At 42.7% G+C, this 27,566-nt stretch overlaps 1 protein-coding gene across 1 annotated transcript in view; it reads left to right on the top strand.

Moving 5' to 3' along the window:
- Positions 1 to 27,566, top strand: part of ctdp1 (CTD (carboxy-terminal domain, RNA polymerase II, polypeptide A) phosphatase, subunit 1) — a 56,227-nt gene that overhangs the window by 5,509 nt on the left and 23,152 nt on the right. Inside the window, exons 6-12 of the mRNA XM_033975706.2 lie at positions 2,254 to 2,344; positions 2,807 to 2,973; positions 5,320 to 6,228; positions 7,594 to 7,735; positions 8,225 to 8,434; positions 10,450 to 10,567; positions 24,317 to 24,525. Of these exons, the coding sequence (XP_033831597.2) occupies positions 2,254 to 2,344; positions 2,807 to 2,973; positions 5,320 to 6,228; positions 7,594 to 7,735; positions 8,225 to 8,434; positions 10,450 to 10,567; positions 24,317 to 24,525 (1,846 nt within the window). The remainder of the gene's footprint in view (positions 1 to 2,253; positions 2,345 to 2,806; positions 2,974 to 5,319; positions 6,229 to 7,593; positions 7,736 to 8,224; positions 8,435 to 10,449; positions 10,568 to 24,316; positions 24,526 to 27,566) is intronic.

A 27,566-nucleotide genomic window follows, 5' to 3' on the forward strand; every position in this document is an offset into this window, starting at 1 on the left:
GGTACACACACACACGATTACAGGTACACACACACACGATTACAGGTACACACACGCACACACGATTACAGGTACACATGCACACAGGTAGACATATACACACATACATACACACCATCGCATGTACAGGCCTCATTCACACACACTGTTCACACTCTGTTCACACACTTTGTTCACTGTTCACACACTGTTCACACACTTTCTCATGCTCTATTCACACTCTGTTGTCACACTCTGTTGTCACACTCTGTTGTCACACTCTGTTCTCACACTGTTCACACACTCTGTTCACACACTCTGTTCTCACACTCTGTTCACACACTCTGTTCTCACACTCTGTTCTCACACTCTGTTCTCACACTCTGTTCTCACACTCTGTTCTCACACTGTTCTCACACTCTGTTCTCACACTCTGTTCACACACTGTTCTCACACTCTGTTCTCACACTGTTCACACACTCTGTTCTCACACTCTGTTCTCACACTCTGTTCTCACACTCTGTTCACACACTGTTCTCACACTCTGTTCTCACACTCTGTTCTCACACTCTGTTCACACACTCTGTTCTCACACTCTGTTCACACACTCTGTTCTCACACTCTGTTCTCACACTCTGTTCTCACACTCTGTTCTCACACTCTGTTCACACACTGTTCTCACACTCTGTTCTCACACTCTGTTCTCACACTCTGTTCACACACTCTGTTCTCACACTCTATTCACACTGTTTAATGCCTTGTTGGGGGTTAATTGGAAAAGCACCACTGCTCTTCTTGCACCTCCCCTGTGTGTCCACCAGGGGGTGGTGTTTGCCTGTGTGTTGTTGTGGGGCAGTTTGTTTTGTTTTTGTAAATCTGGATGTGACTTGCTCTGATTCACCAGCTCAAGTCAAACGGACTGTAGACCAAGAATAAAAATGTGCAAACGCACAAGGGGCCAAACACACTTGTATATACACACACATATACACATACACACACATAAACACATATACACTCACACATACACACGTGTACACACACAGATACACACGCATACTCTGTACGCACACACACTCTGTACACACACTCTGTACACACACTCTGTACACACACAGAGACACACACACTCTGTACACACACACACTCTGTACACACACACACCCTCTGTACACACACACACTCTGCACACACACCCCCTCTGTACACACACACACTCTGTACACACACACACTCTGTACACACACACACTCTGTACACACACACACTCAGTCCAGTCCTGGTTCTTCTGCCTCAGTTGAAGCTGATAAATGTTTAATGTTTTTCTGAATTGGATTTTACGTCTCGGCTTCATCTGGAGCTCGACTCGTTTCAGGGCAACTGTCCAAATATTGACTTTATTCTGTAGTGGCTCAAGAAGAGTGAGGCGTCCCCAGTACTCCAGGTCCCCTGTACTCCAGGTCTTCTGTACTCCAGGTCTTCTGTACTCCAGGTCTTCTGTACTCCAGGTCCCCTGTACTCCAGGTCCCCTGTACTCCAGGTCTTCTGTACTCCAGGGCCCCTGTACTCCAGGTCTTCTGTACTCCAGGTCTTCTGTACTCCAGGTCCCCAGTACTCCAGGTCTTCTGTACTTCAGGTCCCCTGTACTCCAGGTCCCCAGTACTCCAGGTCCCCAGTACTCCAGGTCCCCTGTACTTCAGGTCTTCTGTACTCCAGGTCCCCTGTACTCCAGGTCCCCAGTACTCCAGGTCCCCTGTACTCCAGGTCTTCTGTACTCCAGGTCTTCTGTACTCCAGGTCTTCTGTACTTCAGGTCTTCTGTACTCCAGGTCTTCTGTACTCCAGGTCCCCAGTACTCCAGGTCTTCTGTACTTCAGGTCTTCTGTACTCCAGGTCCCCAGTACTCCAGGTCCCCTGTACTCCAGGTCTTCTGTACTCCATGTCTTCTGTACTCCAGGTCTTCTGTACTCCAGGTCTTCTGTACTCCAGGTCTTCTGTACTCCAGGTCCCCAGTACTCCATGTCTTCAGTACTTCAGGTCTTCTCTCTTAAGGAGCAGCTGATTCTACTTTTCTTCTGACCAAATGTAAAAGAACAGCACAGATGTGATTAGTCTCATTATGTGAAGTGTTCAGTGTTTCATAAATGAAGCTGCTTCAGTCTCATGTAAATGTGTCATGTGACTAAATCAAACTGAATCAAACATTTCCGTTTCATAAGTTTCTGTAGAATAAAAGCTGACGTCATGTGTTTCATGTTTCTCTTTGTGTTTGGAGGTTTCCTGGATCCTGAAAAGAAGCTGTTTTCTCATCGGATCCTGTCCAGAGACGAGTGCATCGATCCTTTCTCCAAGACGGGAAATCTTAGGTGAGAATGTTTCTGTGCAGCTCTGAAACAGTCAAACTCTGAAACACATCTGAAACACGTCTGAAACACGTCTGAAACACGTCTGAAACACGTCTGAAACACGTCTGAAACACGTCTGAAACACGTCTGAAACTCCTCACTGCTCCTCGAATCACTGCCTCATTATGTTTCCTGGGAGGTTATTATGGGACAGGTGGCCTATTTGATCAAATGAGGAGGAGGCGTGCTAGGAGCAGGAGGAGGTGCGTCCAGAGCAGGGGGAGGTGCGTCCGGAGCAGGGGGAGGCGCGTCCGGAGCAGGGGGAGGCGCGTCCGGAGCAGGGGGAGGCGCGTCCGGAGCAGGAGGAGGCGCGTCAGGAGCAGGAGGAGGCACGTCAGGAGCATGGGGAGGCGCGTCAGGAGCAGGGGGAGGCGCGTGTCTCTTTAAACACAGCTCAATGATCTGGTGGTTTCTTTTTTGCAGAAACCTGTTTCCCTGCGGAGACTCGATGGTTTGTATCATCGACGACCGTGAGGACGTCTGGAAGTTTGCACCAAACCTCATCACTGTGAAGAAATACACATATTTTCAGGGCACAGGGGACATCAATGCGCCCCCTGGCTCACGGGAGGCTCAGGCGCACAAGAAAGGTACAACTATAAACACACACATTTACACAACACACAAAATCAGTTACTGTGGAACATTTACAAACAGCTTCACATTTGAGCAGTTTTTATAAACGTCAGGGATGAAACCTCTGAGTTTCATCCAGGGCCTTTTCTTAAAATATTTTCTCAGACCGTCAGGTCGGGATCAAGATGAACCTTTTTTCCACCATGAATATTTATGTAAACTGTAGGTTAAATGTGTCTTTAACATGAGGTAAAACCAGAGAAACGACAAGGTGCAACAGAGAACTCAGGCTCTGTGTGTGTGTCTGTGTGAGTGTGTCTGTGTGAGTGTGTGTGTGCGAGTGTGTGCGAGTGTGTGTGTCTGTGTGAGTGTGTGTGTGCGAGTGTGTGGGGGTGTGTGTGTCTGTGTGTGTGTCTGTGGGGGGGGGGGGTGCGAGGGTGTGTGTCTGTGTGTGTGTCGGGGTGGGGGTGTGTGTGCGAGTGTGTGTCTGTGTGTGTGTCTGTGGGGGGGGGGTGTGCGAGGGGGTGTGTCTGTGTGTGTGTCGGGGTGGGGGTGTGTGTGTCTGTGTGTGTGTCTGTGTGTGTACATGTGTACGTGCGTAAGTGTGTTTCTGTTTCATGTCATCATACATTGAATAAACTCTTATTAAACACATTTTGGGGACACCTGTGATGTCATAATTTCAATTCAATTCATTTTATTTTTGTAACGCCCAAAATCACAACAACAGTTGTCTCGAATTTCATTAAAACAGTTTTTTTCTTTGTCATTGGCTTCAGTTTCTCCTTTTCTCTCTCTACTTTTCTTCTCTCTCCATTTCTCTCTCTCTCCCCTTGAGGAGGAGGTTTCATATTTTAAATATTATCATAAACTTCATGAATTAGGCAAAAAATGTGACATCGTGAGATCTCCATGACCAGACCAGCATCAAACACCAACAAGACCAGCATCAAACACCAACAAGACCAGCATCAAACACCAACAAGACCAGCATCAAACACCAACAAGACCAGCATCAAACACCAACAAGACCAGCATCAAACACAAGCAAGACCAGCATCAAACACCAACAAGACCAGCATCAAACACCAACAAGACCAGCATCAAACACCAACAAGACCAGCATCAAACACCAACAAGACCAGCATCAAACACCAATAAGACCAGCATCAAACACCAACAAGACCAGCATCAAACACCAACAAGACCAGCATCAAACACCAACAAGACCAGCATCAAACACCAACAAGACCAGCATCAAACACCAACAAGACCAGCATCAAACACCAGCAAGACCAGCATCAAACAAAGCAAGACCAGCATCAAACACCAACAAGACCAGCATCAAACACCAACAAGACCAGCATCAAACACCAACAAGACCAGCATCAAACACCAACAAGACCAGCATCAAACACAAGCAAGACCAGCATCAAACACCAACAAGACCAGCATCAAACACCAACAAGACCAGCATCAAACACCAACAAGACCAGCATCAAACACCAACAAGACCAGCATCAAACACCAACAAGACCAGCATCAAACACCAACAAGACCAGCATCAAACACCAACAAGACCAGCATCAAACACCAACAAGACCAGCATCAAACATCAACAAGACCAGCATCAAACACCAACAAGACCAGCATCAAACACCAACAAGACCAGCATCAAACACCAACAAGACCAGCATCAAACACCAATAAGACCAGCATCAAACACCAACAAGACCAGCATCAAACACCAACAAGACCAGCATCAAACACCAGCAAGACCAGCATCAAACACAAGCAAGACCAGCATCAAACACCAACAAGTCTTTTTTTTTAACGATCAGTCCCAGTTCTTTTTGTGGAGTTTGATCAGGGCAGACTCCTGATAACGGCCGGTTCGGTTCTGTGGCCCCGCCCACTCTAATCCCGCCGCTGCTCCTTTATGACTCCAGACTCCAGCCGCGTGTCCAGGCTTCACTCACGTGTTCTTTAAAGGGTTCACACTCACATGTTCTTTAAAGAGTTCACTCACATGTTCTTTAAAGAGTTCACATTACTTTCAGCCGCTGATCAGAGCAGGAGTGTGTAAGTCTCACTGATTGAACTGAAAGAATGGACAGGTTTCTGTGATGGTTTCTGTCAAAAACATATTTTAAAATCCATACATCCAGTTTGTATGTTGTATGTAAGAGCGTGAGGAGATGGACCAATGAGGAGAGAGAGGAGAGAGCTCAGAGCTGCATTAAACGGAAGCATCGACTCATTACATCATCAAAATAACAGGATCAGTTCACAGTTAGAGTTTTGAACTTGTCCAGCCTCTTTGAATCATTATAAATCTTTGTCTTTTTCGTTTCTTACAGGAAGTGCTTTGAGCCGTCTGACCGAGAGCGGCGAGCCTTCGGGATCAACAGATGAACAAAACAACGGCGTCAGCAGAAAAACTAAGGAGCACGGCAAGAACGAGCCTACAAGTTCAACTCAGGGAAAATCCACAAACGAAGTAGCGCATCCACCTGCCTCTGGAGGAGACGTTTCAGCTCAGGGTAAAGACGCAGAGACAGAAGTAAGAGATGGAACTGGGAACACGGAGGACTCTAAGAACACCAATGCCAACTCATCCACACCTGACCACAAAACGAATAATCTGGACTTTGATCTTTCCAGTGACAGCGACAGTGACTCCATATCAGAAAAACCTCCCAAAACAGACAGTGAGAGTGAAAACACGGCGACAAAAGACGGGAATTCTAAACAGGAAGAAGAAGAGGTTTCGAAGGAAGGTGACACTAAAGCTGGGAATAGCTCGGAGCATGTGGAACTTCCAGACACAAATTTAGACAATGGCTGCTCCGATAAACTAGAACCAGAAACAGAATCTCAAAACAGCGAGCAATCAGGTGTGACCACGGGGGCGGAGCTTTTAGACCACAACATGGAGGAGGAGGAGGACACCGACCAGGACGATCACTTGATATATTTAGAGGAGGTGCTAGAGAGGATCCACGCGGAGTACTATGCACGCTACAACCACTACCTGAAAAAGGAAGTGCAAGAAATGCCGGACATTCGGAGGATTGTGCCAGAGCTGAAAGGAAAAACGCTGGAGGGAACGACGGTGGTGTTCAGCGGGCTGTACCCGACCAACTACCCCATGGAGAGGACGAGGGAATATTACCACGCTAAAGCACTAGGGGCAAACATCGGCAAGAGCCTTATCCTCAAAGCTCAGGATCCGAACCAGACGACACATCTCATAGCAGCACGAGCAGGTACGACAGGTTTATGTGAACATCAACAGTTTGTGCACCAATGTTTAAGTCAGTGATTCTGAACCATGAGGCCGGGGCTCAGACTCATGAACGCCCTCCTAAGAGCCACAAAATCAACAATATAATGCATTTAATATAAGACTGGGCCCCAAGTTTTTCTTTCCATAAAATGTGAGGCCCTGAGGTCAAAGGTTAAGAACCGCTGTCTTAACTGGTCACTTTTATAAAACACTTACGTCGCGTCATGGCTCAAAGCGCTTTACATGAAGGAGACACTCACTCATTCACACTCATACACCGGTGTAAACAGACACTAGAGGTGAGGTGAGTGTTTTGCCCAAGAACACAACAACAGTAACTGTTGGTCAAGAGGTCAGATTCACTGACCCACATACAACTGCACAGGAGTTGGTCGAACGGTAAAACAGTAACTTTCTGCAATAATTAAATTAAAATGAGTTTTCATTCTCAGCAGGAGGCTCAGATCTGACAGGGGTTTACTAACCTGCTTCAAATATTTGATTCATCCAATCACAACATCAAAAAAATCAAACTCTCTTCAAAAAACGACTTGTGCAGCTGAGGCTCTGCCCCGCTGTGAGGAAGATGTGCCAATCACTTATGTTCATCTTCAGAAGATCCACCAGAGTCAGAGGCCTCACAGGCTCCATGGAAACGCCAAAGACAAACTCTTTTTATTTTTCAACAGTGTATAGATAAAAGTATGTAATGTACAAGTCGGGAAGTGTGTACAATTCTACAGTTCAAGTTTATTTCTATATCACATTTAAAACGACTTGAGCTGAACAAAGAGCTAATCCACCTGCTCCACTTATTAGGTCACGTTTGCCTTGATCTGATCTTGACATTAAACTTTGACTGACTCTGGCACATTTTTTGTTTTAACAATAAATAAATTGTATCAAAAAGTATTTTTTAAAATCACATTAATATTGATATTGCATTACTGTCATACAACATTTACAGTTATTTAAAATACCTAATTTAATAATAGACGTGTGGTTTTATTTGGGACAGTGCACTGCATTGACCTTGTATACCTTTATATACTTTATATATACTTTATATATACTTTATATATACCTTTGGTGCCAGATTATAGCAAAAATACTAATGTCCACCTGTCATCCCTGGACAGGAACAATTGATCTATTTTACTTTTGTGTGTCTGTTTCTGTTATCACTTTATTTTGTGGCTCAGTGGGTAGAGCTGGAGCATTAAAGAAGGTGGGGGTGTTATGTACTGTGACTTCACTCGTGGTTCTGTGCTGCTGTGGTTCATCTACAGAGAAAGTCAAATATTAAAGTTTCATTTCATTTTTGCTTCTTGTGGCTTGTGTCCAGGCACAGAGAAAGTCCGTCAGGCACAGGCCTGTAAACAGCTCCATGTGGTGAACCCGGACTGGCTCTGGAGCTGCTTGGAGCGCTGGGAGAGAGTGGACGAGCGACTGTATCCTCTGAAGGAAGACTACATCAGGACGCCACGGTAATGAGCCTCAGATAGAATATAACATATAAACATATACATATAAACATCTGTGAATGGCTCTTCTAATGAGAGGGATTTACACTTTAACAACACTTATTATGACATACAAAGAGTCTGAAGTTGCCTGGTCTGTTTTGGCATTGACTCATGTTGTTCCTTAGATGATAGATAAGATATTCTTAAAGTCGCACTCTGTACCTTTTCTGCTGTAGGATTCATGACCAGCTCGTCTCCATTGAGATGAGTTCTTTGCCTGACATTTTTCTCAGTGTTACATAAAATTTCTTGAAAAATATACATTCTTATTGTGACGAGGCTGCTCCCTCTCAGATCTGACCTGTAACTTGGCCTGGTGGCATCACCTGCATGTTTTGCTTCTCTCCATGGAGATATATAAACTTAATGCCATACTGTGGAACATTCTCAGGCAGCCGGCCCTCCGCCACAAACGTTCAGTTTACCATAACCTGACTCTTGTCCCAACAGGAGTAATAGCCCAGCGGCGTTTATAGATGCACACGGCTACGTCAAGCAGCCGGTCTTTCAGCCAATCCCTGTCCAGGCCAGAGCTCCGCCCCCGCCCCCCGAGATCCGCACGTACGACCCGGTCACGGGGAAACTCATCCGCAGGGGTCCTCCACCCGCTCGGCCCTCAGCCTACCTCCAGGCCTCACCGTCCGATTGTTCTACTCTCAGGTAAACACACACCCTACCACAAGGGGGCACTGTATAACCCTCCTCTCAGGTGTGTGTAAACACACACCCTACCACAAGGGGGCACTGTACAACCCTCCGACTCTCTTGTCTTAGATACTATTATCAGCTGTTTTTAATTAGGATGTGAAGTGTAGTACAGTAGTACGTTTGCAGTAGTATATTTGCTGTAGTATATTTGCAGTAGTACATTTGCAGTAGTATAGTAGTCTTTTTGCAGTAGTATATTTGCAGTAGTATAGTAGTCTTTTTGCTGTAGTATATTTGCAGTAGTACATTTGCAGTAGTATAGTAGTCTTTTTGCAGTAGTATATTTGCAGTAGTATAGTAGTCTTTTTGCAGTAGTACGTTTGCTGTAGTATAGTAGTACGTTTGCAGTAGTATAGTAGTCTTTTTGCAGTAGTACGTTTGCTGTAGTATAGTAGTCTTTTTGCAGTAGTATATTTGCAGTAGTATATTTGCAGTAGTATAGTAGTCTTTTTGCAGTAGTATATTTGCAGTAGTATAGTAGTCTTTTTGCAGTAATATATTTGCAGTAGTATAGTAGTCTTTTTGCAGTAGTATATTTGCAGTAGTATATTTGCAGTAGTATAGTAGTCTTTTTGCAGTAGTATATTTGCAGTAGTATAGTAGTCTTTTTGCAGTAGTATATTTGCAGTAGTATAGTAGTCTTTTTGCAGTAATATATTTGCAGTAGTATAGTAGTCTTTTTGCAGTAGTATATTTGCAGTAGTATATTTGCAGTAGTATAGTAGTCTTTTTGCAGTAGTATATTTGCAGTAGTATAGTAGTCTTTTTGCAGTAGTATATTTGCAGTAGTATATTTGCAGTAGTATATTTGCTGTAGTATAGTAGTCTTTTTGCAGTAGTATATTTGCAGTAGTATATTTGCAGTAGTATAGTAGTCTTTTTGCAGTAGTATATTTGCAGTAGTATAGTAGTCTTTTTGCAGTAGTATATTTGCAGTAGTATAGTAGTCTTTTTGCAGTAGTATATTTGCAGTAGTATAGTAGTCTTTTTGCAGTAGTATATTTGCAGTAGTATAGTAGTCTTTTTGCAGTAGTATATTTGCTGTAGTATAGTAGTCTTTTTGCAGTAGTATATTTGCTGTAGTATAGTAGTCTTTTTGCAGTAGTATATTTGCTGTAGTATAGTAGTCTTTTTGCAGTAGTATATTTGCTGTAGTATAGTAGTCTTTTTGCAGTAGTATATTTGCAGTAGTATAGTAGTCTTTTTGCAGTAGTATATTTGCAGTAGTATAGTAGTCTTTTTGCAGTAGTATATTTGCAGTAGTATATTTGCAGTAGTATAGTAGTCTTTTTGCAGTAGTATATTTGCAGTAGTAAAGTAGTCTTTTTGCAGTAGTATATTTGCAGAAGTATAGTAGTCTTTTTGCAGTAGTATATTTGCAGTAGTATAGTAGTCTTTTTGCAGTAGTATATTTGCAGTAGTAAAGTAGTCTTTTTGCAGTAGTATATTTGCAGTAGTATAGTAGTCTTTTTGCAGTAGTATATTTGCAGTAGTATAGTAGTCTTTTTGCAGTAGTATATTTGCAGTAGTATATTTGCAGTAGTATAGTAGTCTTTTTGCAGTAGTATATTTGCAGTAGTAAAGTAGTCTTTTTGCAGTAGTATATTTGCAGTAGTATATTTGCAGTAGTATAGTAGTACGTTTGCAGTAGTATATTTGCAGTAGTATAGTAGTCTTTTTGCCGTGTGCTTTACAGTTGGGATCAAGATCTCGATAGATTTCTTTTCTGTATTTACGTTTTTAACGGGACAAAAAGGGTAAAGTGCATTTTCAAGAGAGACAAAAAAGTAAATAGTCAGATGTGAGAACTGTAAGGAAACAGTCTAAAACGCTCCCTGTCAGTGGATTCTGTCATGGTGCGATATCCCAGACGCAGGAAGTGGGCGGGGCTAAACAGTTCATTCTAAAACTGTACCGAGCTCACGGTTTGTGTCCGTGACGATGACTCACGTGAATGTGCTCCTCAGGGGAAGCTCGGACGTCGAGCAGCCGGGGCCGTGTCGCCGAGATCGCCAGCCGAGTATGTCCGAAACCATGCCCCTGTACACGCTGTGCAAGGAGGACCTGGAGAGCATGGACAGAGAGGTCAGCACCTGCAGTGTCCACTACACGCCAAAGACCTGATACAATACCGATAACGATACATTCAGTGTGTACTACACAACACAGGGAAGATCGGCCGATACGATACCGATACATTCAGTGTCTCTACTACACAACACATTAGGGAGGATTTAGTTTTTATACTCCATGCTGAGGTCCACACACACATCCATAATGAGACACACACATTCATAGTGAGGCCCACACACACATCCCTAGTGAGGTCCTCACACGCATCCATAGTGAGGTCTTCACACACGCATCCATAGTGAGGTCTTCACACACGCATCCATAGTGAGGTCCACACACTAATCCATAGTGAGGTCCTCACACACATCCATGCGTCCATGCTGAGGTCCTCACACACACATCCATAGTGAGGTCCTCACACACATCCATAGTGAGGTCCTCACACACATCCATAGTGAGGTCCACACATTCATCTGAAACGATCACAGTTAAACTTTTCACTTCTGTAAAAATAATGAAATGCATTTTTCTGGGACATATATAGTCACAGGTTTGTTTCACATAAAACTTTTCCTTTTGACTCATCGACTGATATTGAAGAATCGTATCAATATCGGCCGATACTGGGCCTTATCTATGGCCCCTCGCACATGTGCAGTGACAGTGTGTACAGCCTCTGATGTGTGAGTTTGTGTGAGACATGTTCACATATTTCACCTTGAGCGTCTCAATATATAATGTGGATTTTTCTGTAGGTCTTGAGAGTTTTCGTTAAGATGAACGGCGCACTAAGCGTTCTCGTGAGTTCTGTGCTAAAACGCCTCGTGCAGTGAACAGGGTCACGGCCTGAACTCACACAGACTCTTTTGACCAAAGGAAAAGCGTTTTGTCTGTATGAACTCGTGAGTGCAGCTGCAGGCGCTGGGCTCTGCGCTGCTCAAATCTGTGAAGGACTTGTGCAAATTATATCCCCCTAAAATGACTGACCTAGAAATACTGCAAAGCCAAAAGCTCCTCTTCAGACTGAAGCTTCAACGTGGAGATGAACTCGAGGGATGAGAGGTTTATGTTTATGGAGGTTTATCTGTGTCAGAGGGAACGAGGGTTTGGGCAGCATCATATTGATCAATCTGTTTTTAATTGGACTACTTTTTGTCTTTTCAAAACTTAAATTAAAATGTGTTGATCATGAACAAACCACTGCAGACTTTTAATCTGCCTCCAACGGTTTCAAACCCCCCGACTCAAAAAACCCTCGATTCAACTCCAAATACAAAAGTCTGATCACCTGATCTTTCGATGTTCGGATTTATTGATCTCTCTGTGTCCTTTTCTGTTGTCCATGGGTTTTATTGTGTCCTTTATTGAACGGCCTGTATTGATCAGTCGGCTTCATGGTGTCAATAGAAAAACTGATCATTGACAAAATGGCGGACACGTCGTGTCTGTGGAGCTGCTGAAAATAGTTATATCTGTTGGCGTGTAACTGAAGACACGTATTTTTAATATATATATATATATATTTATATATTATCTTAGTTTGTTTCGTTAGAGTCGAATTAACATTTAATTAACATGTATTTAACATCTGTTTTTCATGGCCTCACTTTGAGCCTCTGAAATAAGAACTTGACTGTGAATATTTCACTCTGAATTCAGATGTTGCGGAGAGTTTGTTTTGGCTCATTTTAAATTATTTTTAAATTACTCGGTGGTTTCTGAGTGAGTACAGGGTACAGGGTACAGAGTACAGGGTACAGGGTACAGAGTACAGAGTACAGAGTACAGAGTACAGAGTACAGAGTACAGGGTACAGGGTACAGGGTACAGGGTACAGAGTACAGAGTACAGAGTACAGAGTACAGAGTACAGAGTACAGAGTACAGAGTACAGGGTACAGGGTACAGGGTACAGGGTACAAGGTGCAGGTATATGGTACAGAGTACTGAGTACAGGGTACTGAGTACACAGTGTAGGGTATATGGTACAGGGTACAGAGTCATTTGTTTTGAAAAGAATCTCCCTAAAGATAAGACTTTGTTTATGTGTCTGCTTTGGCTCTAAAACACTGAAGTTCCTGCAGCTTCTACAGCAGCGATTAATCTGCCATTTTCTTTCTTTGTTAACAAGAAGAAAACATAATCCAAAGTTTTCAGTATTTTGTTTGAGTCAGACACAGGAATCATAATGAAAAGACAGAGCTGCTTGTTTGGAACACAACACTTGTGTTGATGTGAGGAAATGCCATAATATGGTCTTATGTAAAACGTATTGAGTGAAGTTATTAAGTGCGGCGCAGAAAGACGGCGCCTGTAATGTGCGTCTTACTCATCTCCCCACAGAGAATAGAATGATTTATCTGCTCAGTTTTATCACTCCACAGGAGGAAACTGGACCTCTAAACGCTCTATAATAAAATACTACAAACCCCACATCCGCTCTACGCTCTACATCCTCCGTCTGTACAACTGCAGTGTGTTTCACACGACACAAACTCTGTGTCCATGATCTGCCCTCGTTAAGACGGCCCCTGTGTCTTTTCTCGTACCTCCAACATTTTAGTTACAGATTCAGTGTCAAAGTGCTTCTGACTGATTAGCGTTGGCGTCTTCAGGGACGTGCTTCGTAAATGAGGTGAATGAATATCTGAGTTTTCTTTGTATTATGTTGATTACAATGTTCAGGACAGATTTTACCCGTGCTCCTGGGATGAGCTCAAATCTTCCTCTAAAGGTTTTAGTCGAGGTTCAAGCACAAAATGCAAATGGACCTGACACAAAACTGACCTCAAAATTTATTTCAGAGCCGTGTTTGGAAGACGACATTGGATTTTTATTGTTCATTTTAAGTTTGTTTTCTCGACAATAACGCAATATATCCAATGATTAGCCATTTAAGTGTGTAGTTCCCCATTTTGAGAAACAGCACACTGTATCTGGACACGCACACACACTCTCTCTCACACACACACACACACCCACACTCACACACACACACACACACTCACACGCTGTTGGAAACATGCTTAGTCCAGTGAGCTTCATCTGGTCTTCGGTTTGTTTATTTTGACTCTTTTTCCAGACCGTGGTTTAGTTTGTTTCATCTCTGACAGTTTGGAGCTCACTAGCGCCTCACAGTGGCCACATGAAGTTGCTGTGATGTGATTGGTCAGCTGATTTAAACAGGTTTTGGCGCTGTCTTCCTACCGGTGGAGACAGGACGACAGCGCCATCTGCAGTCCGACTTCTTCGGGACAGTATCGTCCCTCGTCCTGGTCAAAAGTCCTGTTTTTCAGTTTCCTCCTTAATCCAGCGGCCATGTTTGAGTCCTCTGTCCCAGTGACGTTTGCTTTGTCCCAGTCCGTGATGTGGATCTTTTTTTGCAGTGGTCAAAATGGCCGTTTTGAGTTATTCTTGTTGTGTTTTGGGTTTGTTGCTCGTGTGCATGCCTTCACTGTTTCCTTCTCACGTTCTGTCCTTTGTTCCTTTTGCGTGTCCTCTGTTTCTCGATGTTTGTTTTACTGTGAGACAAGGAAACATACTTGTTTATTTTCCATCACCTTTCTGTGTAGACAGTCTGTTCCACCATTATTCTGTCTCCATAAAAATAGAAGCTTAGGTAAAGGACCAAAAATCCCCAGGGTCTCTTGTGGCCTTCCTGAGATCATCGTCTTCATCGCTGGTGGTTTCTGTGTCGCCTGCGTCATAAACATTCTTGACTGTGAAGAAATACGTGGCCTCTTTTCCCTTTGTGGATGTTCGAAATACCGATGTTTGAAATGCTGTTTCTGTTGGACGGGCTGAGCAAAGGGCAGACTGTGGCGTTCTTAAACACTGCAGATCTCCAGGCCAAAGGGGAGAGGCTGTAATTGGCCGAGGTGAGGTGCACATCTGAGGCAGGTAAAGCCAGCTCAGATTTAAATGTCACCGTGGTTACGTGGAGCTGTGTCCTCGCTCTAAAACATGTTGTTTATTGTTTGAGTAATGTCAGTGACCAGCGGATGACCTTTATCTGTGATTCCTCTGCTCAGGCTGATTCCTCTGAGCTCTGACCTCCTCTTTTACCTCCGTTTGTATTTACAGAGTAACAGCTTTTATTGGGCCTCATGTTAGGCTTTGGTGAAGCACTAAAAGTTCATCTGATTTTAACTGTTCTCCAAAGGTCGATTGTTGAGGCTTTTTAGATCATTTTAGATTATTAAGTCCATGAGGTCATATGATGAACTGTGAGCTGGTCTTCAAAACATCAGTTTACAGTTACTCCCAGGGGCCACCTGGACAGGCAAATACACCAGTTTACATACTTTTATAATGTGAGTCTACATCACCATTACAACTAACCCGACTACTAACTAACATTACAACTAACCCGACTACTAACTAACATTACAACTAACCCGACTACTAACTAACATTACAACTAACCCAACTACTAACTAACATTACAACTAACCCGACTACTAACTAACATTACAACTACTGTCGCAATTACAACTAACACCCGACCAACCACGACTGGCTCTGTACAGACGAAGTTTAACTTCACCCACAGGCTTCAGCCAAAAGAGCCAATCAAGGCTCACAGTTTTAGCGGCTAATCTGGAGCCAAGTTCTATATTTGTGATTCTAAGTGTATCATAGCAACCGCGGCGAGCGACGCGGCGAGCGACGCGACAAAGTGACAGGTGAAGGTTAAACCTGGGCTGGGAGTAGCTGCGACTCCTGGGCTGCCTCCGGGGGTCCTCTGAGACACGCCTCATTAAGCATGAGATCAGAGACTGTCCTCTGCTCCTTTCCTCCTCCTCCTCTCCTCTCCTCCTCCTCTTCTCCTCTCCTCTCCTCCTCCTCCTCTCCTCTCCTCTCCTCCTCCTCTTCTCCTCTCCTCTCCTCCTATTCTTGTTTCCACAGGTGTGACAGTTAGAACAGTGTATGTCAACGCAGCAGGTACACATGGTCAGAAGTGTAACAGTCAGGGGTGTAACAGTCAGGGGTGTAACAGTCAGGGGTGTAACGGTCAGCGGTGTAACGGTCAGGGGTGTAACGGCCAGGGGTGTAACGGCCAGGGGTGTAACGGCCAGGGGTGTAACGGCCAGGGGTGTAACGGCCAGGGGTGTAACGGCCAGGGGTGTAACGGGCAGAACAGACCACACTCTGACCCTGTTCAATCCTGTGTTCTTCATGGAGACAAGCAGGCGCCCGACTCTCCACCAGAAAAGTCCTAAAGTGAAGAGATGTTATTGCTTTGTCTAGAATATTCCACAGTATGGCATTAGACAAGGCAAGTTTATTTCTGCAGCACAATTTGTACACAAATAATTCAAAAGTGCTTTACAGAATAAGAAAGACATTAAAATCACACAAATCAAAACATCCTAAAATTGACATTAAAACAGAAGAGTGCAGGATAAAAACTTAAATCTCTATGAAGACGAACAGATGACGTGTCCTCGTCAAGTTACAGATTAGATCAGTGGAGAGGCGAAGCCGCTCACAGCAGTAATAACACCTGCAACTGAATAAACACAAGACAGATCCAGAGTAAAAGATAAACTCAAATCTGTCACTGGGCAAAAAGTTGTAGGCGTGACGACGTTTGGCTGTGCGACTTGGACGAGCAGCCAAACGTCTTCACTCCTACAAGACACTTCTTCAGTTCTGGTCAGATTACTGCTGGACACTGCCTTATATTTGTCTGAGGGGAGGAGCTAACGACACTGAAGCGAACACATTACAAACAACAAATCCCCCATGGAGAAGAGGAGGAGCGTTACCCCGCAGATCTCACTGTAGTGGTTAAGTTGTGCTGTATTAAATCTGTTATCTTCATGCAGTTTAGTCTTTATAGTTTTGGCACAGGCTGGTGTCCCTTTCTTCTTTGGTTGGACTGAAACTCTGTTCTTTTCTTTAAAAGTTCCACTTTTTAATCTAACAAAACTGTCTTTAGTTTGTCTGAGTTTAACAATCATCTTTTCATGTTAAAAATAATCTTCCATGCACACATGTCCATCGTGGCCTCACTCTGACACAGATCTGAGGTGAATGAACTCTGCAGTGTTTCTCTGGTTCAGTTGATGTTCCCTGGACTAACCTCTGACTAACAAACCCTACACTGAGATGAGCTGCTTCTTTGAACAGAGACGATGTTCTTATGAGCTGTGTCTGAGACCTGTTCATCTCTGAGAACACTTACACAGTCAGGTATCTGCACTAATCAGATGGGACAGTGATTCAGTTGGATTTTTGTTGTGACATCTGAGTCTAAAACACCTGGCGACACGTGTGAGTGAATCAGAGGATTTTTAGAGCAGAGTTGATTTGAAAAACAAAATACCATGAATTTCAAAATAACTCTTCGATCTATTTCTCTTAGTTTTTGTCTTTGTCAAATGAGTTTTAATTATCTGATTATGCCAAAAATCTGTTTTTAGATGTTTATGTAACACAGACTGTATAAAGGAGTGGACCGAGGGAGCGTGACGTCACCCACAGCTTTCAGCTCCGGCCAAATGAAGCCAGTCGAGGCTCGCAGCTACAGCGGCTAATCTGGAGCCAAGATCCATGTGTGGAATACTGACAGTATCATAGCAACCAAAGAGCCAATCAGGAGTGAGTTTGGTGAAGGTACTCGCCTCTTTGGCCCTAACTCTGCTTTGGAACGGGTCGGGCGCTTAACAACAGGTTAATTGACAGTGTTGTTTCTGACTCTACTGCAACAGCCTTGGGGAGAGAAGGCTCCTGATTGGTCAGTGTTATTCAGAGTTAATCGTTTTATCATCACTGTGAATAATTGTCCAGCCCAAATGGTAAGGTTTAATGGAAAAATAATCAAAGATCATTTTTCTCCTGTGCGCACAAACGTGTCAAAAAAAGAGAAACTCTGGAGAGTGAACATTTGAGAAGCCATATTTCTACAAAGCAGAGCTTGAATGACAGCAAAAAATATTTTAAAAAATGTAAATGTTAAAACTGAACTGAACCACACAATTCAGTCTTTATAAATTCAAAATCTCGTCTTGATCTCGCTCCACCCCCTAAATCAGTCCTGATCCGAGCACACACACCTCCACATTTATGATTAGCACAAGTTGTTACATAGTTTTTAAAATAAAGCTGGGACTTTTTTTTTTACTCAAATAGATTTGAATTTCCTTAATACTGAACAAATGTTCCTTCAAATATAAAACAAATGACCCCATTTCACTGAAACCACTTTTTGTCCATTTGGCAGAATTTAATTAGTCTTTTACTCTGGACTACTATAAATCGGATTGTTATGTAAAGATGGAACATTTTAAAGTTTTTTGCTGAGTGCAGGAGTCATGTGGGTTTGAGTTTTATGAAGGCGCTTCTCTGCAGAATGTTGTGGGTGAGAAATACCCACGAGTTCTGCTTTAACTTTATATTTTAAATCCAGCCTCATTTTTCAAACTAACCAGTGTTTTTGGGTCTGACTTGTTTCAGTTTCAAAACATAAATATTTTAGTTTTGACCACGGCTGAGCACAGCTGTTAGTTTAGTGTTTAGTCCACATTGAGCGTGCTCCTTGGACTTTTCAGACTCAGTTCTGAGGAGCCGTGCTGGGCTCTGAAAAAGCTCCTCATGAGTGTTTGGTTTGGTCTTTGATACAGACAGAGAAGAGAGACTGGGACGGTCAGCACGCGATATATCGCTGAAGTAAATATCGAGCCCGGTCAAACATGATCGTCCAATCAGATCTGTTTATTTCTGGTCATTGGTCATCTGTGATTTACAAATAAAATCTAATTGATCTCACCTCAGATTCACAGAGGCTTCACTCATTGATTCTGCAGAAATCCACCATGTTTTTCTGACCCCTGTGATATTTTTTCCTTTTTTTTTTCTGATACTCTTGTCAGCCACGCCCGTTTGAAAACGAGGAGATTCACCTGTGACGCACATCTCTGTAAAGTGTTGAACTGTGTGTAATTCTAAATCTATAAAACTGTTAAAATCCTGAGCTGCAGTGAATGAACAGCAGAATGAATCACTTTAGTTTAGATTGAGTCTGTCATTAATCTGTTTTCATTCAGCCTTTTATACCTTAAATCTTATTGTATTGCTAAAAATAACCAAAATTCTCCCAGTGGTGCAAAGAAAACTTGCACACTTCCTTCTTTCAAACATAGAACGATAAGATGGCAGTGACTCTGGGGACAGGCCTGTTGATGCTTTTCATTTTTTTATGCTTCTTGTTGATTCTTGTTGTTGAAGCTCTTCAACAACAAGAACAGCCCCTGTTGTTCAGTTGTTGCTTCTCATTGTTGACACTTCTTGTTGTTGATGTTTCTTGTTGTTGATGATTCTTGATGCTCCTTGTTCTTGTTGATTCTTGTTTCTTATTCTTGTTGCTCCTTGTTGTTGCTGAGGTCACAGAGCCTTCAGTGATGAGGGGATCCGCAGATTTACAGTGTAGAGATCAGCCAATGAGCTGCACTTGAATATCCGGTGTTAGTTGTAAAGGTCTGTATTATCTGCATGGAGGTCCTATTTCAAAACTTTTTTATGATTGTTTTCTGTAGAATGTGACAGATTACGGAACTCTAAAGTTCCACCTTTAACACTAGAAGTTCACAATTCCAGAAAAACTGTCAAAAATACAAAAATATGAACTGACTAATGCAAGTATCACATTTCAGAATATGTTTGTACAGATTTGAACTGCAGGTTTAGCAGTTTTTGTGCAGCAGACAGGACGTTTTGTTGATTCGATTGTTTGTTTACTCCTGCAGACCTGGTTATAGTCGTATGCATTGTTGCTCGTCGTCGCTCGTTGTTGCTCGTCGTTGCTTGTAGTTGTTTGTCGTTGCGATTGTTTTGACAGTGTCCTCTGCAGAGAGCAAAATATGCCATTGCTCTGGGATCTAATTATGAATAAATCCGGCTTAACCCTGCTGCTTTTAGACCTCAACTTGTCTTGAAATATGTCTTATGTGAAGATTTAACTCACTGCACATTAAGATTCAAGGGAAAATGTAATTTTCAAGTATAATGATCGTGCACCCTGTGGAAAAACACATATTTTTCCACTTCTTTCATCTCTTAAGTTGCTCATTGTTATCATTGGACAGTGATGCTGCTAACGACATGGGAGGGCATCCTTTTTAGATTGAACTCACTTGTTTTGGGACGACATCTTAAATCGTGTGTTCCACTTAAATGGACTGGAGCATCTCTCAGGGCTCCTCTGATTAATTGTTGTGTACCTGGAGGGGTCATTCTGATTGAAATTTGCTCCTGACCCTGTATCTGACCCACGCCGCTCTGACCTCCACCTTCAGTGATGCTCTACATCTGAACAAAGAGCCGTAATGAGCCGGTCCTGATGCCTCTAATGATCCGGCCGTGGCCCCGGGAGGCCGTCCCTCTCCATTAATCCCAGTTTTCCTCCACTACAGGCGGCTAATGAGCTCCTGGAGCTGACGACCTGTTTGTTGTGGCTCTGATCACCTGAGTTCATGGTGATTCCATTGGTTTTACACAACCCTGGACAAATGACCCAGAAATGACCCAGAAGCACATGTGTGAGTGTTGAAATAGTGAACATGAGAACTGCAGCAAACTCATGATTTCACATTTGTTTTGTTTTTTTATTACATCTGTTCCATATTTGAGTTTATAATGTGCATGTGACATGTTTTGAATTCATCATGTAAAAATGACTCAAACTCATTTATATAGTGAACACGCTCCCTCAGACCTGTTCTGTAAACCTGTTCTTTGATTCATGTTCTCGTCGTTTCTTCTCATCTTGTTTAATTTATTTCCATCTCTGGGAGCAGGGGTCAGTTTTATTAACAGACATGACATAACAAAAAACAAAAAGAACAGGACACAATGTTAATACATTTTATGGAGTTTTTATACCTGTTATTTTTGCATAAAGGAGCCTGTATCTCCTAACACACTGCAGGACATCACACAACAACAACAACAACAAACTGTTTATAAAGCGCTTTTCATACAAAAAATGTAACACAAAGTGCTTTACAGTGGATTAAAACGTCCCAACCACCAAACCCACCCAACCACCCCACAGCCAAACCACCCAACCCCAACACATCAATAAACACAACCAGACAACCCCCCGCCCCAACGCACACTCCCACCCCCCACCCCAACGCACACTCCCACCCCCCACCCCAACGCACACTCCCACCCCCCGCCCCAACACATGTTAAAATACCTTTGGTTTCAATAAAATATGTTTAATGCAATAGGCTTGATAAAGATGAACCAGATGAGAGAGAGAACCACCAGAGGAACCATCTGCACCAGGAGCAGGGTCACCCACAGCCACAGGACACCAATAAAATAAATCAAAGCTAAACAAGTAAATAAAACATAAGTAAAACATGGATATCAACATAAACACACTATCCAGCCTGAATAAGCCTAAATAAATGGAGAAGAAAACTAAAGTGATAAATACTAATCAAAAGCTATGCTAAAAAGATGGGTCTTGAGCCTGCTTTTAAAAACCTGAATGTTCTCTGCGGCCCTGAGGTCCTTCAGCAGACTGTTCCATAGACGAGGGCCATAAATCTGGAAAGAGGCCTCTCCGTGAGTGTGTGTCCTGACTTTGGGGATGACTAGGAGCCTGCTGCCGGAGGAGCGCAGGGGCCGCGAGGGTTCATAGGATAAAAGCAGCTCTGTAAGATAAGAAGGCCCAAGACCATTAAGACATTTAAAAACCAGTAAAAGAACTTTAAAATCGACACTGTGTTAAGACCTGAGAGGAGTCTCTGAAGACGCTGTTTCTGGAGTGATTTATGTTTGTGTAATCTTTAATTGGTTATTCTGAAGATGCCATTTTGCCGATGTACTCTCATCTTCACCACCACTGTGAGGTACACGCCCATTTTCAACACTAATAACAGTCGTGCACCCACCTAGACACTTAGAGCTGACTCACTTTGCACCTGTAACTGGCAAAACTGTCCCAGAGATCGTCACCAGTCTGAGTTCATCTACACCTCCATGTGTTACTCACTAAACTTCTAAAGTCTGTGTTTTTCCTCGAGTGATGCAGAAAAGAGGGAGCCACTGTCTGTGTGAATGGTCATGTATGTTAGCTTTACTGTCACCACTCACTTGCATAGTTAATATATTACTTCAATCTGGAACATTCCCAAGAGCAGGGCTGCTCAGACTTTTTCAGTGTGAGCTACTTTTAAAATGATCGTGTCTGAAAGATCTACCACCTAATACAAAAATGTTACATATATTTATTTGTAAATGTATTATGAATTCTTTCATGTACGGTGCATTTTCATGTACATGAGATAAAACTGCACAACACAACTGAACTTCTTACATGTTCATAATGACTTGAATGATGATTTCTGCTCTGACACTGAATAGAATCAGTGAGGGATGCAGAGTTCGGGCAGAAGCTTCTGACAGACAGGAGTAAAATTGCATTTTTTCGTTTGAAAGTGATAACAGAGATAATCATGTTGATTACGGTTTTGTCTTTTTTTATAGCCACAAAAATCATGTTAAACGAAGTATCAGAATTTACTGCATTTTTTCACACAACTACTTCTATTTTACACATCCATCCGTATTTTTTCTTTTACACATCGAATAAATGAGTGAAAATCCCTGCAGCCCCGCGCTCTCATTCGTCGCCTTTGAGGGACAACAGAGGCAGATTACAGTAATGACGTAAAATATTTAGACAGCCCCATGTCTCCACTTTGAGACGCCGTTTGAATTTACATGAGAGCACGACTAGTTGCGGAGTTACGCTGCTAGAAAGTCCACAACCGCGCTCTATCGGCAACGATAGGATCCGACGCTATAGGGTTAAACTAACTCGTGCTTGTTTATGCGTGTGCAGCGCCCATGATGTGACCCAGGGTCAGGTGTAATCTGACTGTTGTCCTGTATATTAGTCATGTGACTGGATGATGACGGGACGTGATCTACACAAAATGCCTTTGCGATCGACTGGTAGATTGCCATCGACGTAATGAACACCCCTGCCCAAGAGCTTTGAAAACTGCGTTTATCGAGCCTCTCCTAAAGAAGAGCAGTCTTGACGCTGTGATGTTGAACAGTTACAGACCGATCTCAAATCTGCCGTTCTAGGCAAAGTCCTTGAAAAAGTTGTTTACCAACAGTTTATTAATTTGCTCCAAATGAACAACTCCTTTGATGTTTTCAGGTTTTAGACCCACCACAGACTGAGATGCTCTTATCAAGGACAAATGACGTCCTCCTGACACTGATGCAAAGTCTCAGTGTTGATCCTGTTTGATCTGAGTGTTTCCTTTGACTCTGTGGATCATGGGATCCTCTTACAGAGACTAGAGGACTGGGAGGGCATCTGTGGTGTGGCGCCAAACTGGTTCAAGTCCTATCTAGAAAACAGGGAGTACTTTGTTGAAATTGTAAAATATGACTCAGCTAATGTCCCTGAGCTGTGGGGTGCCCCAGGGGTCAGTCCTGGGACCCCTGTTGTTCAGTCTCACATGCTGCTGTTAGGACAGTTAATACACAACAATAATGTGTCACACACAACTCTGCAGACGAGTCAGATCTATGTCTCACTGCAGCAGGTGAATATGGACCAGTGGATTCACTGCATCAACAGATCAGTGTGTGGAGGAAAAACAACTTTGTCCAGATAAACTCAGACAAGACTCAAGTCAAAGTCTTTGGCCACAGAACCATAGAGAAAGTGTCAGCGTCACCTCCAGTCTCTCTCTCTAAAACCTTCAAATCAGGCGAGAAATCTAGAGGTAAAAATGGACTCAGACTTGAACTTTAACAGCCACATCAAATAAATAACATCTGCAGCTTCTCTCCATGGAGCAGCACCAAAGAACATCTCCCACATGTTAGTGCCACATGAACCATCTCACACTCTGAGGATTTCAGGGACCGGCCTCCTGCTGGAGTCCTGGCTTAGTCCCGGTTTAATCCTGGTTTAGTCCTGGTTTAATCCCGGTTTAATCTTGGTTTAGTCCTGGTTTAATCCTGGTTTAGTCCTGGTTTAATCCCGGTTTAATCTTGGTTTAGTCCTGGTTTAATCCTGGTTTAATCCTGGTTTAATCCCGGTTTAATCCCGGCCTCCTGCTGGTTCCAGAGTCAGGTCTGAACCTGGTGAATCAGTGTTTGAGTTTTGTTCAGTTTAAACCTGGAACATTCTTCCTGAAGATGTGAGACAGGCCTCGACTTTGACAATGTTTAAATCCAGGCTCAAACGGTTCTTTTTAGTTGTGCATATGACTGAAAGGGTTTTATTTTGCCTTTTCTCTTTTAATGTTAATTGTATTATGATTATTTATATTTTGATTTGTTGTTTTGTGATTTTAATGTCTTTCTTATTCTGTAAAACTCTTTGAATGACTTTAATATGAACTAAAGGCAGAGCTCGTTCTCTACAGAGGCCCCAGGATAATTACATGTCTAATTAAAATCTATAGAGCATCAAGGGAACAGGCTAATCCCTGGACATGCCCCCCCATGACCAGGGCTGATAATTATTATAATTATCACTTCCAAACGAATTCAGAAAATAACGGCTCAAAAGGAGAGAATGTGGTTTGCAGAAGTGTGGCTGTTTTGATGTTAATGAGATGGAAGTGTTGGAGCAGAACAAACAGGAAGAAGAATCTGAGCCGTTTAGTTGTTTTTGTAAATGTCGTGTAAATGCAGAAAACACCAGAGGGCGCTATTTAAACAAAACTGTGACACTGAATCGTAGAAACACAAAGACTCTTTTGCTCTACAGGTGGACGACATTCTGGGAGAGGACAGTGACAATGATGAAAGTGAGAGCCAAACGAAGGAGAGAGCGAAAAAAGACGAGTGCAGACAGACGAGAACAGGTCTATCATCAGGGCCGGGACCTCAGGCGCCGGGACCTCAGGCGCTGGGTCCAGAGGAGCAGAGCCAGCCAACAGCCAGCACATCCACAGAGAGGCAATCACACAGCCAAAGGTACTATGACTGTCACATCTAGAAAAAACAGAACCACGACTGTCACATCTAGAAAAAACAGAACCACGACTGTCACATCTAGAAAAAACAGAACCACGACTGTCACATCTAGAAAAAACAGAACCACGACTGTCACATCTAGAAAAAACAGAACCACGACTGTCACATCTAGAAAAAACAGAACCACGACTGTCACATCTAGAAAAAACAGAACCACGACTGTCACATCTAGAAAAAACAGAACCACGACTGTCACATCTAGAAAAAACAGAACCACGACTGTCACATCTAGAAAAAACAGAACCACGACTGTCACATCTAGAAAAAAACTGTCACATCTAGAAAAAACAGAACCACGACTGTCACATCAAGAAAAAAACAGAACCACGACTGTCACATCAAGAAAAAAACAGAACCACGACTCACATCTAGAAAAAACAGAACCACGACTGTCACATCAAGAAAAAAACAGAACCACGACTCACATCTAGGTAAAACAGAACCACGACTCACATCTAGAAAAAAACAACTGTCACTTCTAGAAAAAAACAGAACCATGACTGTCACATCTAGAAAAACAGAACCATGACTGTCACATCTAGAAAAAAACTGTCACATCTAGAAAAAACAGAACCACGACTGTCACATCAAGAAAAAAACAGAACCACGACTCACATCTAGAAAAAACAGAACCACGACTGTCACATCAAGAAAAAAACAGAACCACGACTCACATCTAGGTAAAACAGAACCACGACTCACATCTAGAAAAAAACAACTGTCACTTCTAGAAAAAAACAGAACCATGACTGTCACATCTAGAAAAACAGAACCATGACTGTCACATCTAGACAGAGTAAAACAGGAGCCATTACTTTTATATCTATATGAGCTCAAGTCACAATGAAACAGTTGGTGATCTTTTCCTTCCCATGTTCTTTTTGTTCTTTTTGAATGCATGTGTCTGGAGCCCTCCTCTGTTTCTTCATCCGTTTCTTCTCTGATATCGTGTTTCAGTCTTCTGAAACTTGAGGTGTTGAGATGAGAGTCCAGACTTTTAGTAAAGAAAAGCGTCAGGCTGGTCCCAGATGGTTAGAGACGAGAGAGCATTAGCCTAATGTTAAACCAGAGGATATTTCACCATGCTAGATGCTAACCCTGATGCTAGCCCTGATGCTAACCCTGATTCTAGCCCTGATGCTAGCCCTGATTCTAGCCCTGATGCTAGCCCTGATGCTAGTCTTGATGCTAACCCTGATTCTAGCCCTGATGCTAGTCTTGATGCTAACCCTGATGCTAGCCCTGATGTACCACACTTTACACTTCATTCTAAAACTCTACGTGTTTCATACACATTTGTGCACAGCTGGAGGAAGAATATTTTTATTTATAACTTATTTTAAAGCGATGACGCTGAAAATGGGTGTCTCTTTGAGTCGCTGTGTTTCTTTTTCCCTGAAGTTTTTCGTAAACATATTTCCTCTTAGAGCTGAATCCAGCCACTCCAAATGAGTGCAAATGTGTAGCATATTTTCAGAACTCACTTTCTCCAAAGCCCATTATCATCATAACACAGCACTTCATCAGCGGCGTTCTGCTGCAGCCAGACGGTCTGGATTAGTTTCCATGGTGACGAGCAAACAGGCGGCAGGCCGTCGTCGAGTTCTGATGGGCCAAGAGCCTCTTATGGCGGAGAGTCTCAAAGTGCGTTTTAGTGCGGCCTCTGACGGCGTCACTATGAATCTGAACGCTTCAAACACTCGAGCGTCCTGTGTGTTTAGTTTTATCAATAACGTGTTCTTCATCGTTTGCTTCATTCTCCTGCAGGAGGCGCTGCTAAAGACATTTACTCTTTTACATATCACATGAAGCAGCCCTAAATCTGTCAGAAAAAAAACAAACAAAACGTTTTATATATTTTATATTCAAATCCTCAGTCTCCTCTGTGGACAGTTTCAAAGCAGAGTGGCTTTTTTGCCTTTTTTAATTTTCATAAATCTAAAACCAGTTTTGAGTGATTTTAGTTAATTTTGTGTCATTCATTGTTTTGATGCTTCAGTGAAACTTCAGTGAATAATCCTGGAAATAAACAAGAAAAAAGTGAAGAGTTTAATAAGAAAAGAGTGAAAAGAGTGAGTCCAAACCTTCGGCTGGACGTGTGACGACGATGTTGATGATGATGACGACGATGATGGTGGTGATGGAGGTGATGGAGGTGATGGAGGTGATGGAGGTGGTGATGGTGGTGTCAACAGGTGACTGGGTGCGACTCCAGACCTTTTGGGTTTAATATTTGTTGTTTGACCTTTGACTTTGCGTTTGAGGAGCTTTGTCTTTGTTTTTTACACTTTGACTCTTTACACTCTAGAGCACCACCTGCTGGCCACTGCAGGGTTTGTGTTTATTGCAGCCCATGTTTATTCACGAAACTACACATTTCTTGTGTATATATATATATATATATATATATTTATTTTTTTTTATGTGTCAGTTTTTTTGACTTAAATGAAAAAAATGAATTCCATTTTATCGTGAATTAAAATCGCACCTTTTTGAGCCACAACCTCCACAGTTTATATTATTATTCTGTGTAAAACAAACTGTTAACCCTGTGGTTTAGATGTGTACAAACATGTTCAGAAACATCCCCCTGTGTCACTACTACTACTACTACTACTACTACTACTACTACTACTACTACTACTACTACTACTACTACTACTACTACTACTACTACTACTACTACTACTACTACTACTACTACTACTACTACTACTACTACTACTACTACTACTACTACTACTACTACTACTAATAATAATAATCCAAGTCGTTTTTGTCCAACTTCCAGTGTTTTTGCTCTGTTCTAGTCTGACGCTCTCCCTCCTCCTCCTTTTTGTCGTCCTTCTCCTCCTGCACTAATGCCACCCCTCCTCCTTTTCTTTCTCCTCCTCCTGCCCTAATGCACTCCCGTCATCAGCCTCGTCTCTTTCCCACTCTCTCTCTCTCTCTCTCGATAACTACCTCTCTGCCGTTGTTGT

Source organism: Periophthalmus magnuspinnatus, chromosome 11 (genome assembly GCF_009829125.3).
Source record: "Periophthalmus magnuspinnatus isolate fPerMag1 chromosome 11, fPerMag1.2.pri, whole genome shotgun sequence".
Classification (NCBI taxonomy): domain Eukaryota; kingdom Metazoa; phylum Chordata; class Actinopteri; order Gobiiformes; family Gobiidae; genus Periophthalmus; species Periophthalmus magnuspinnatus.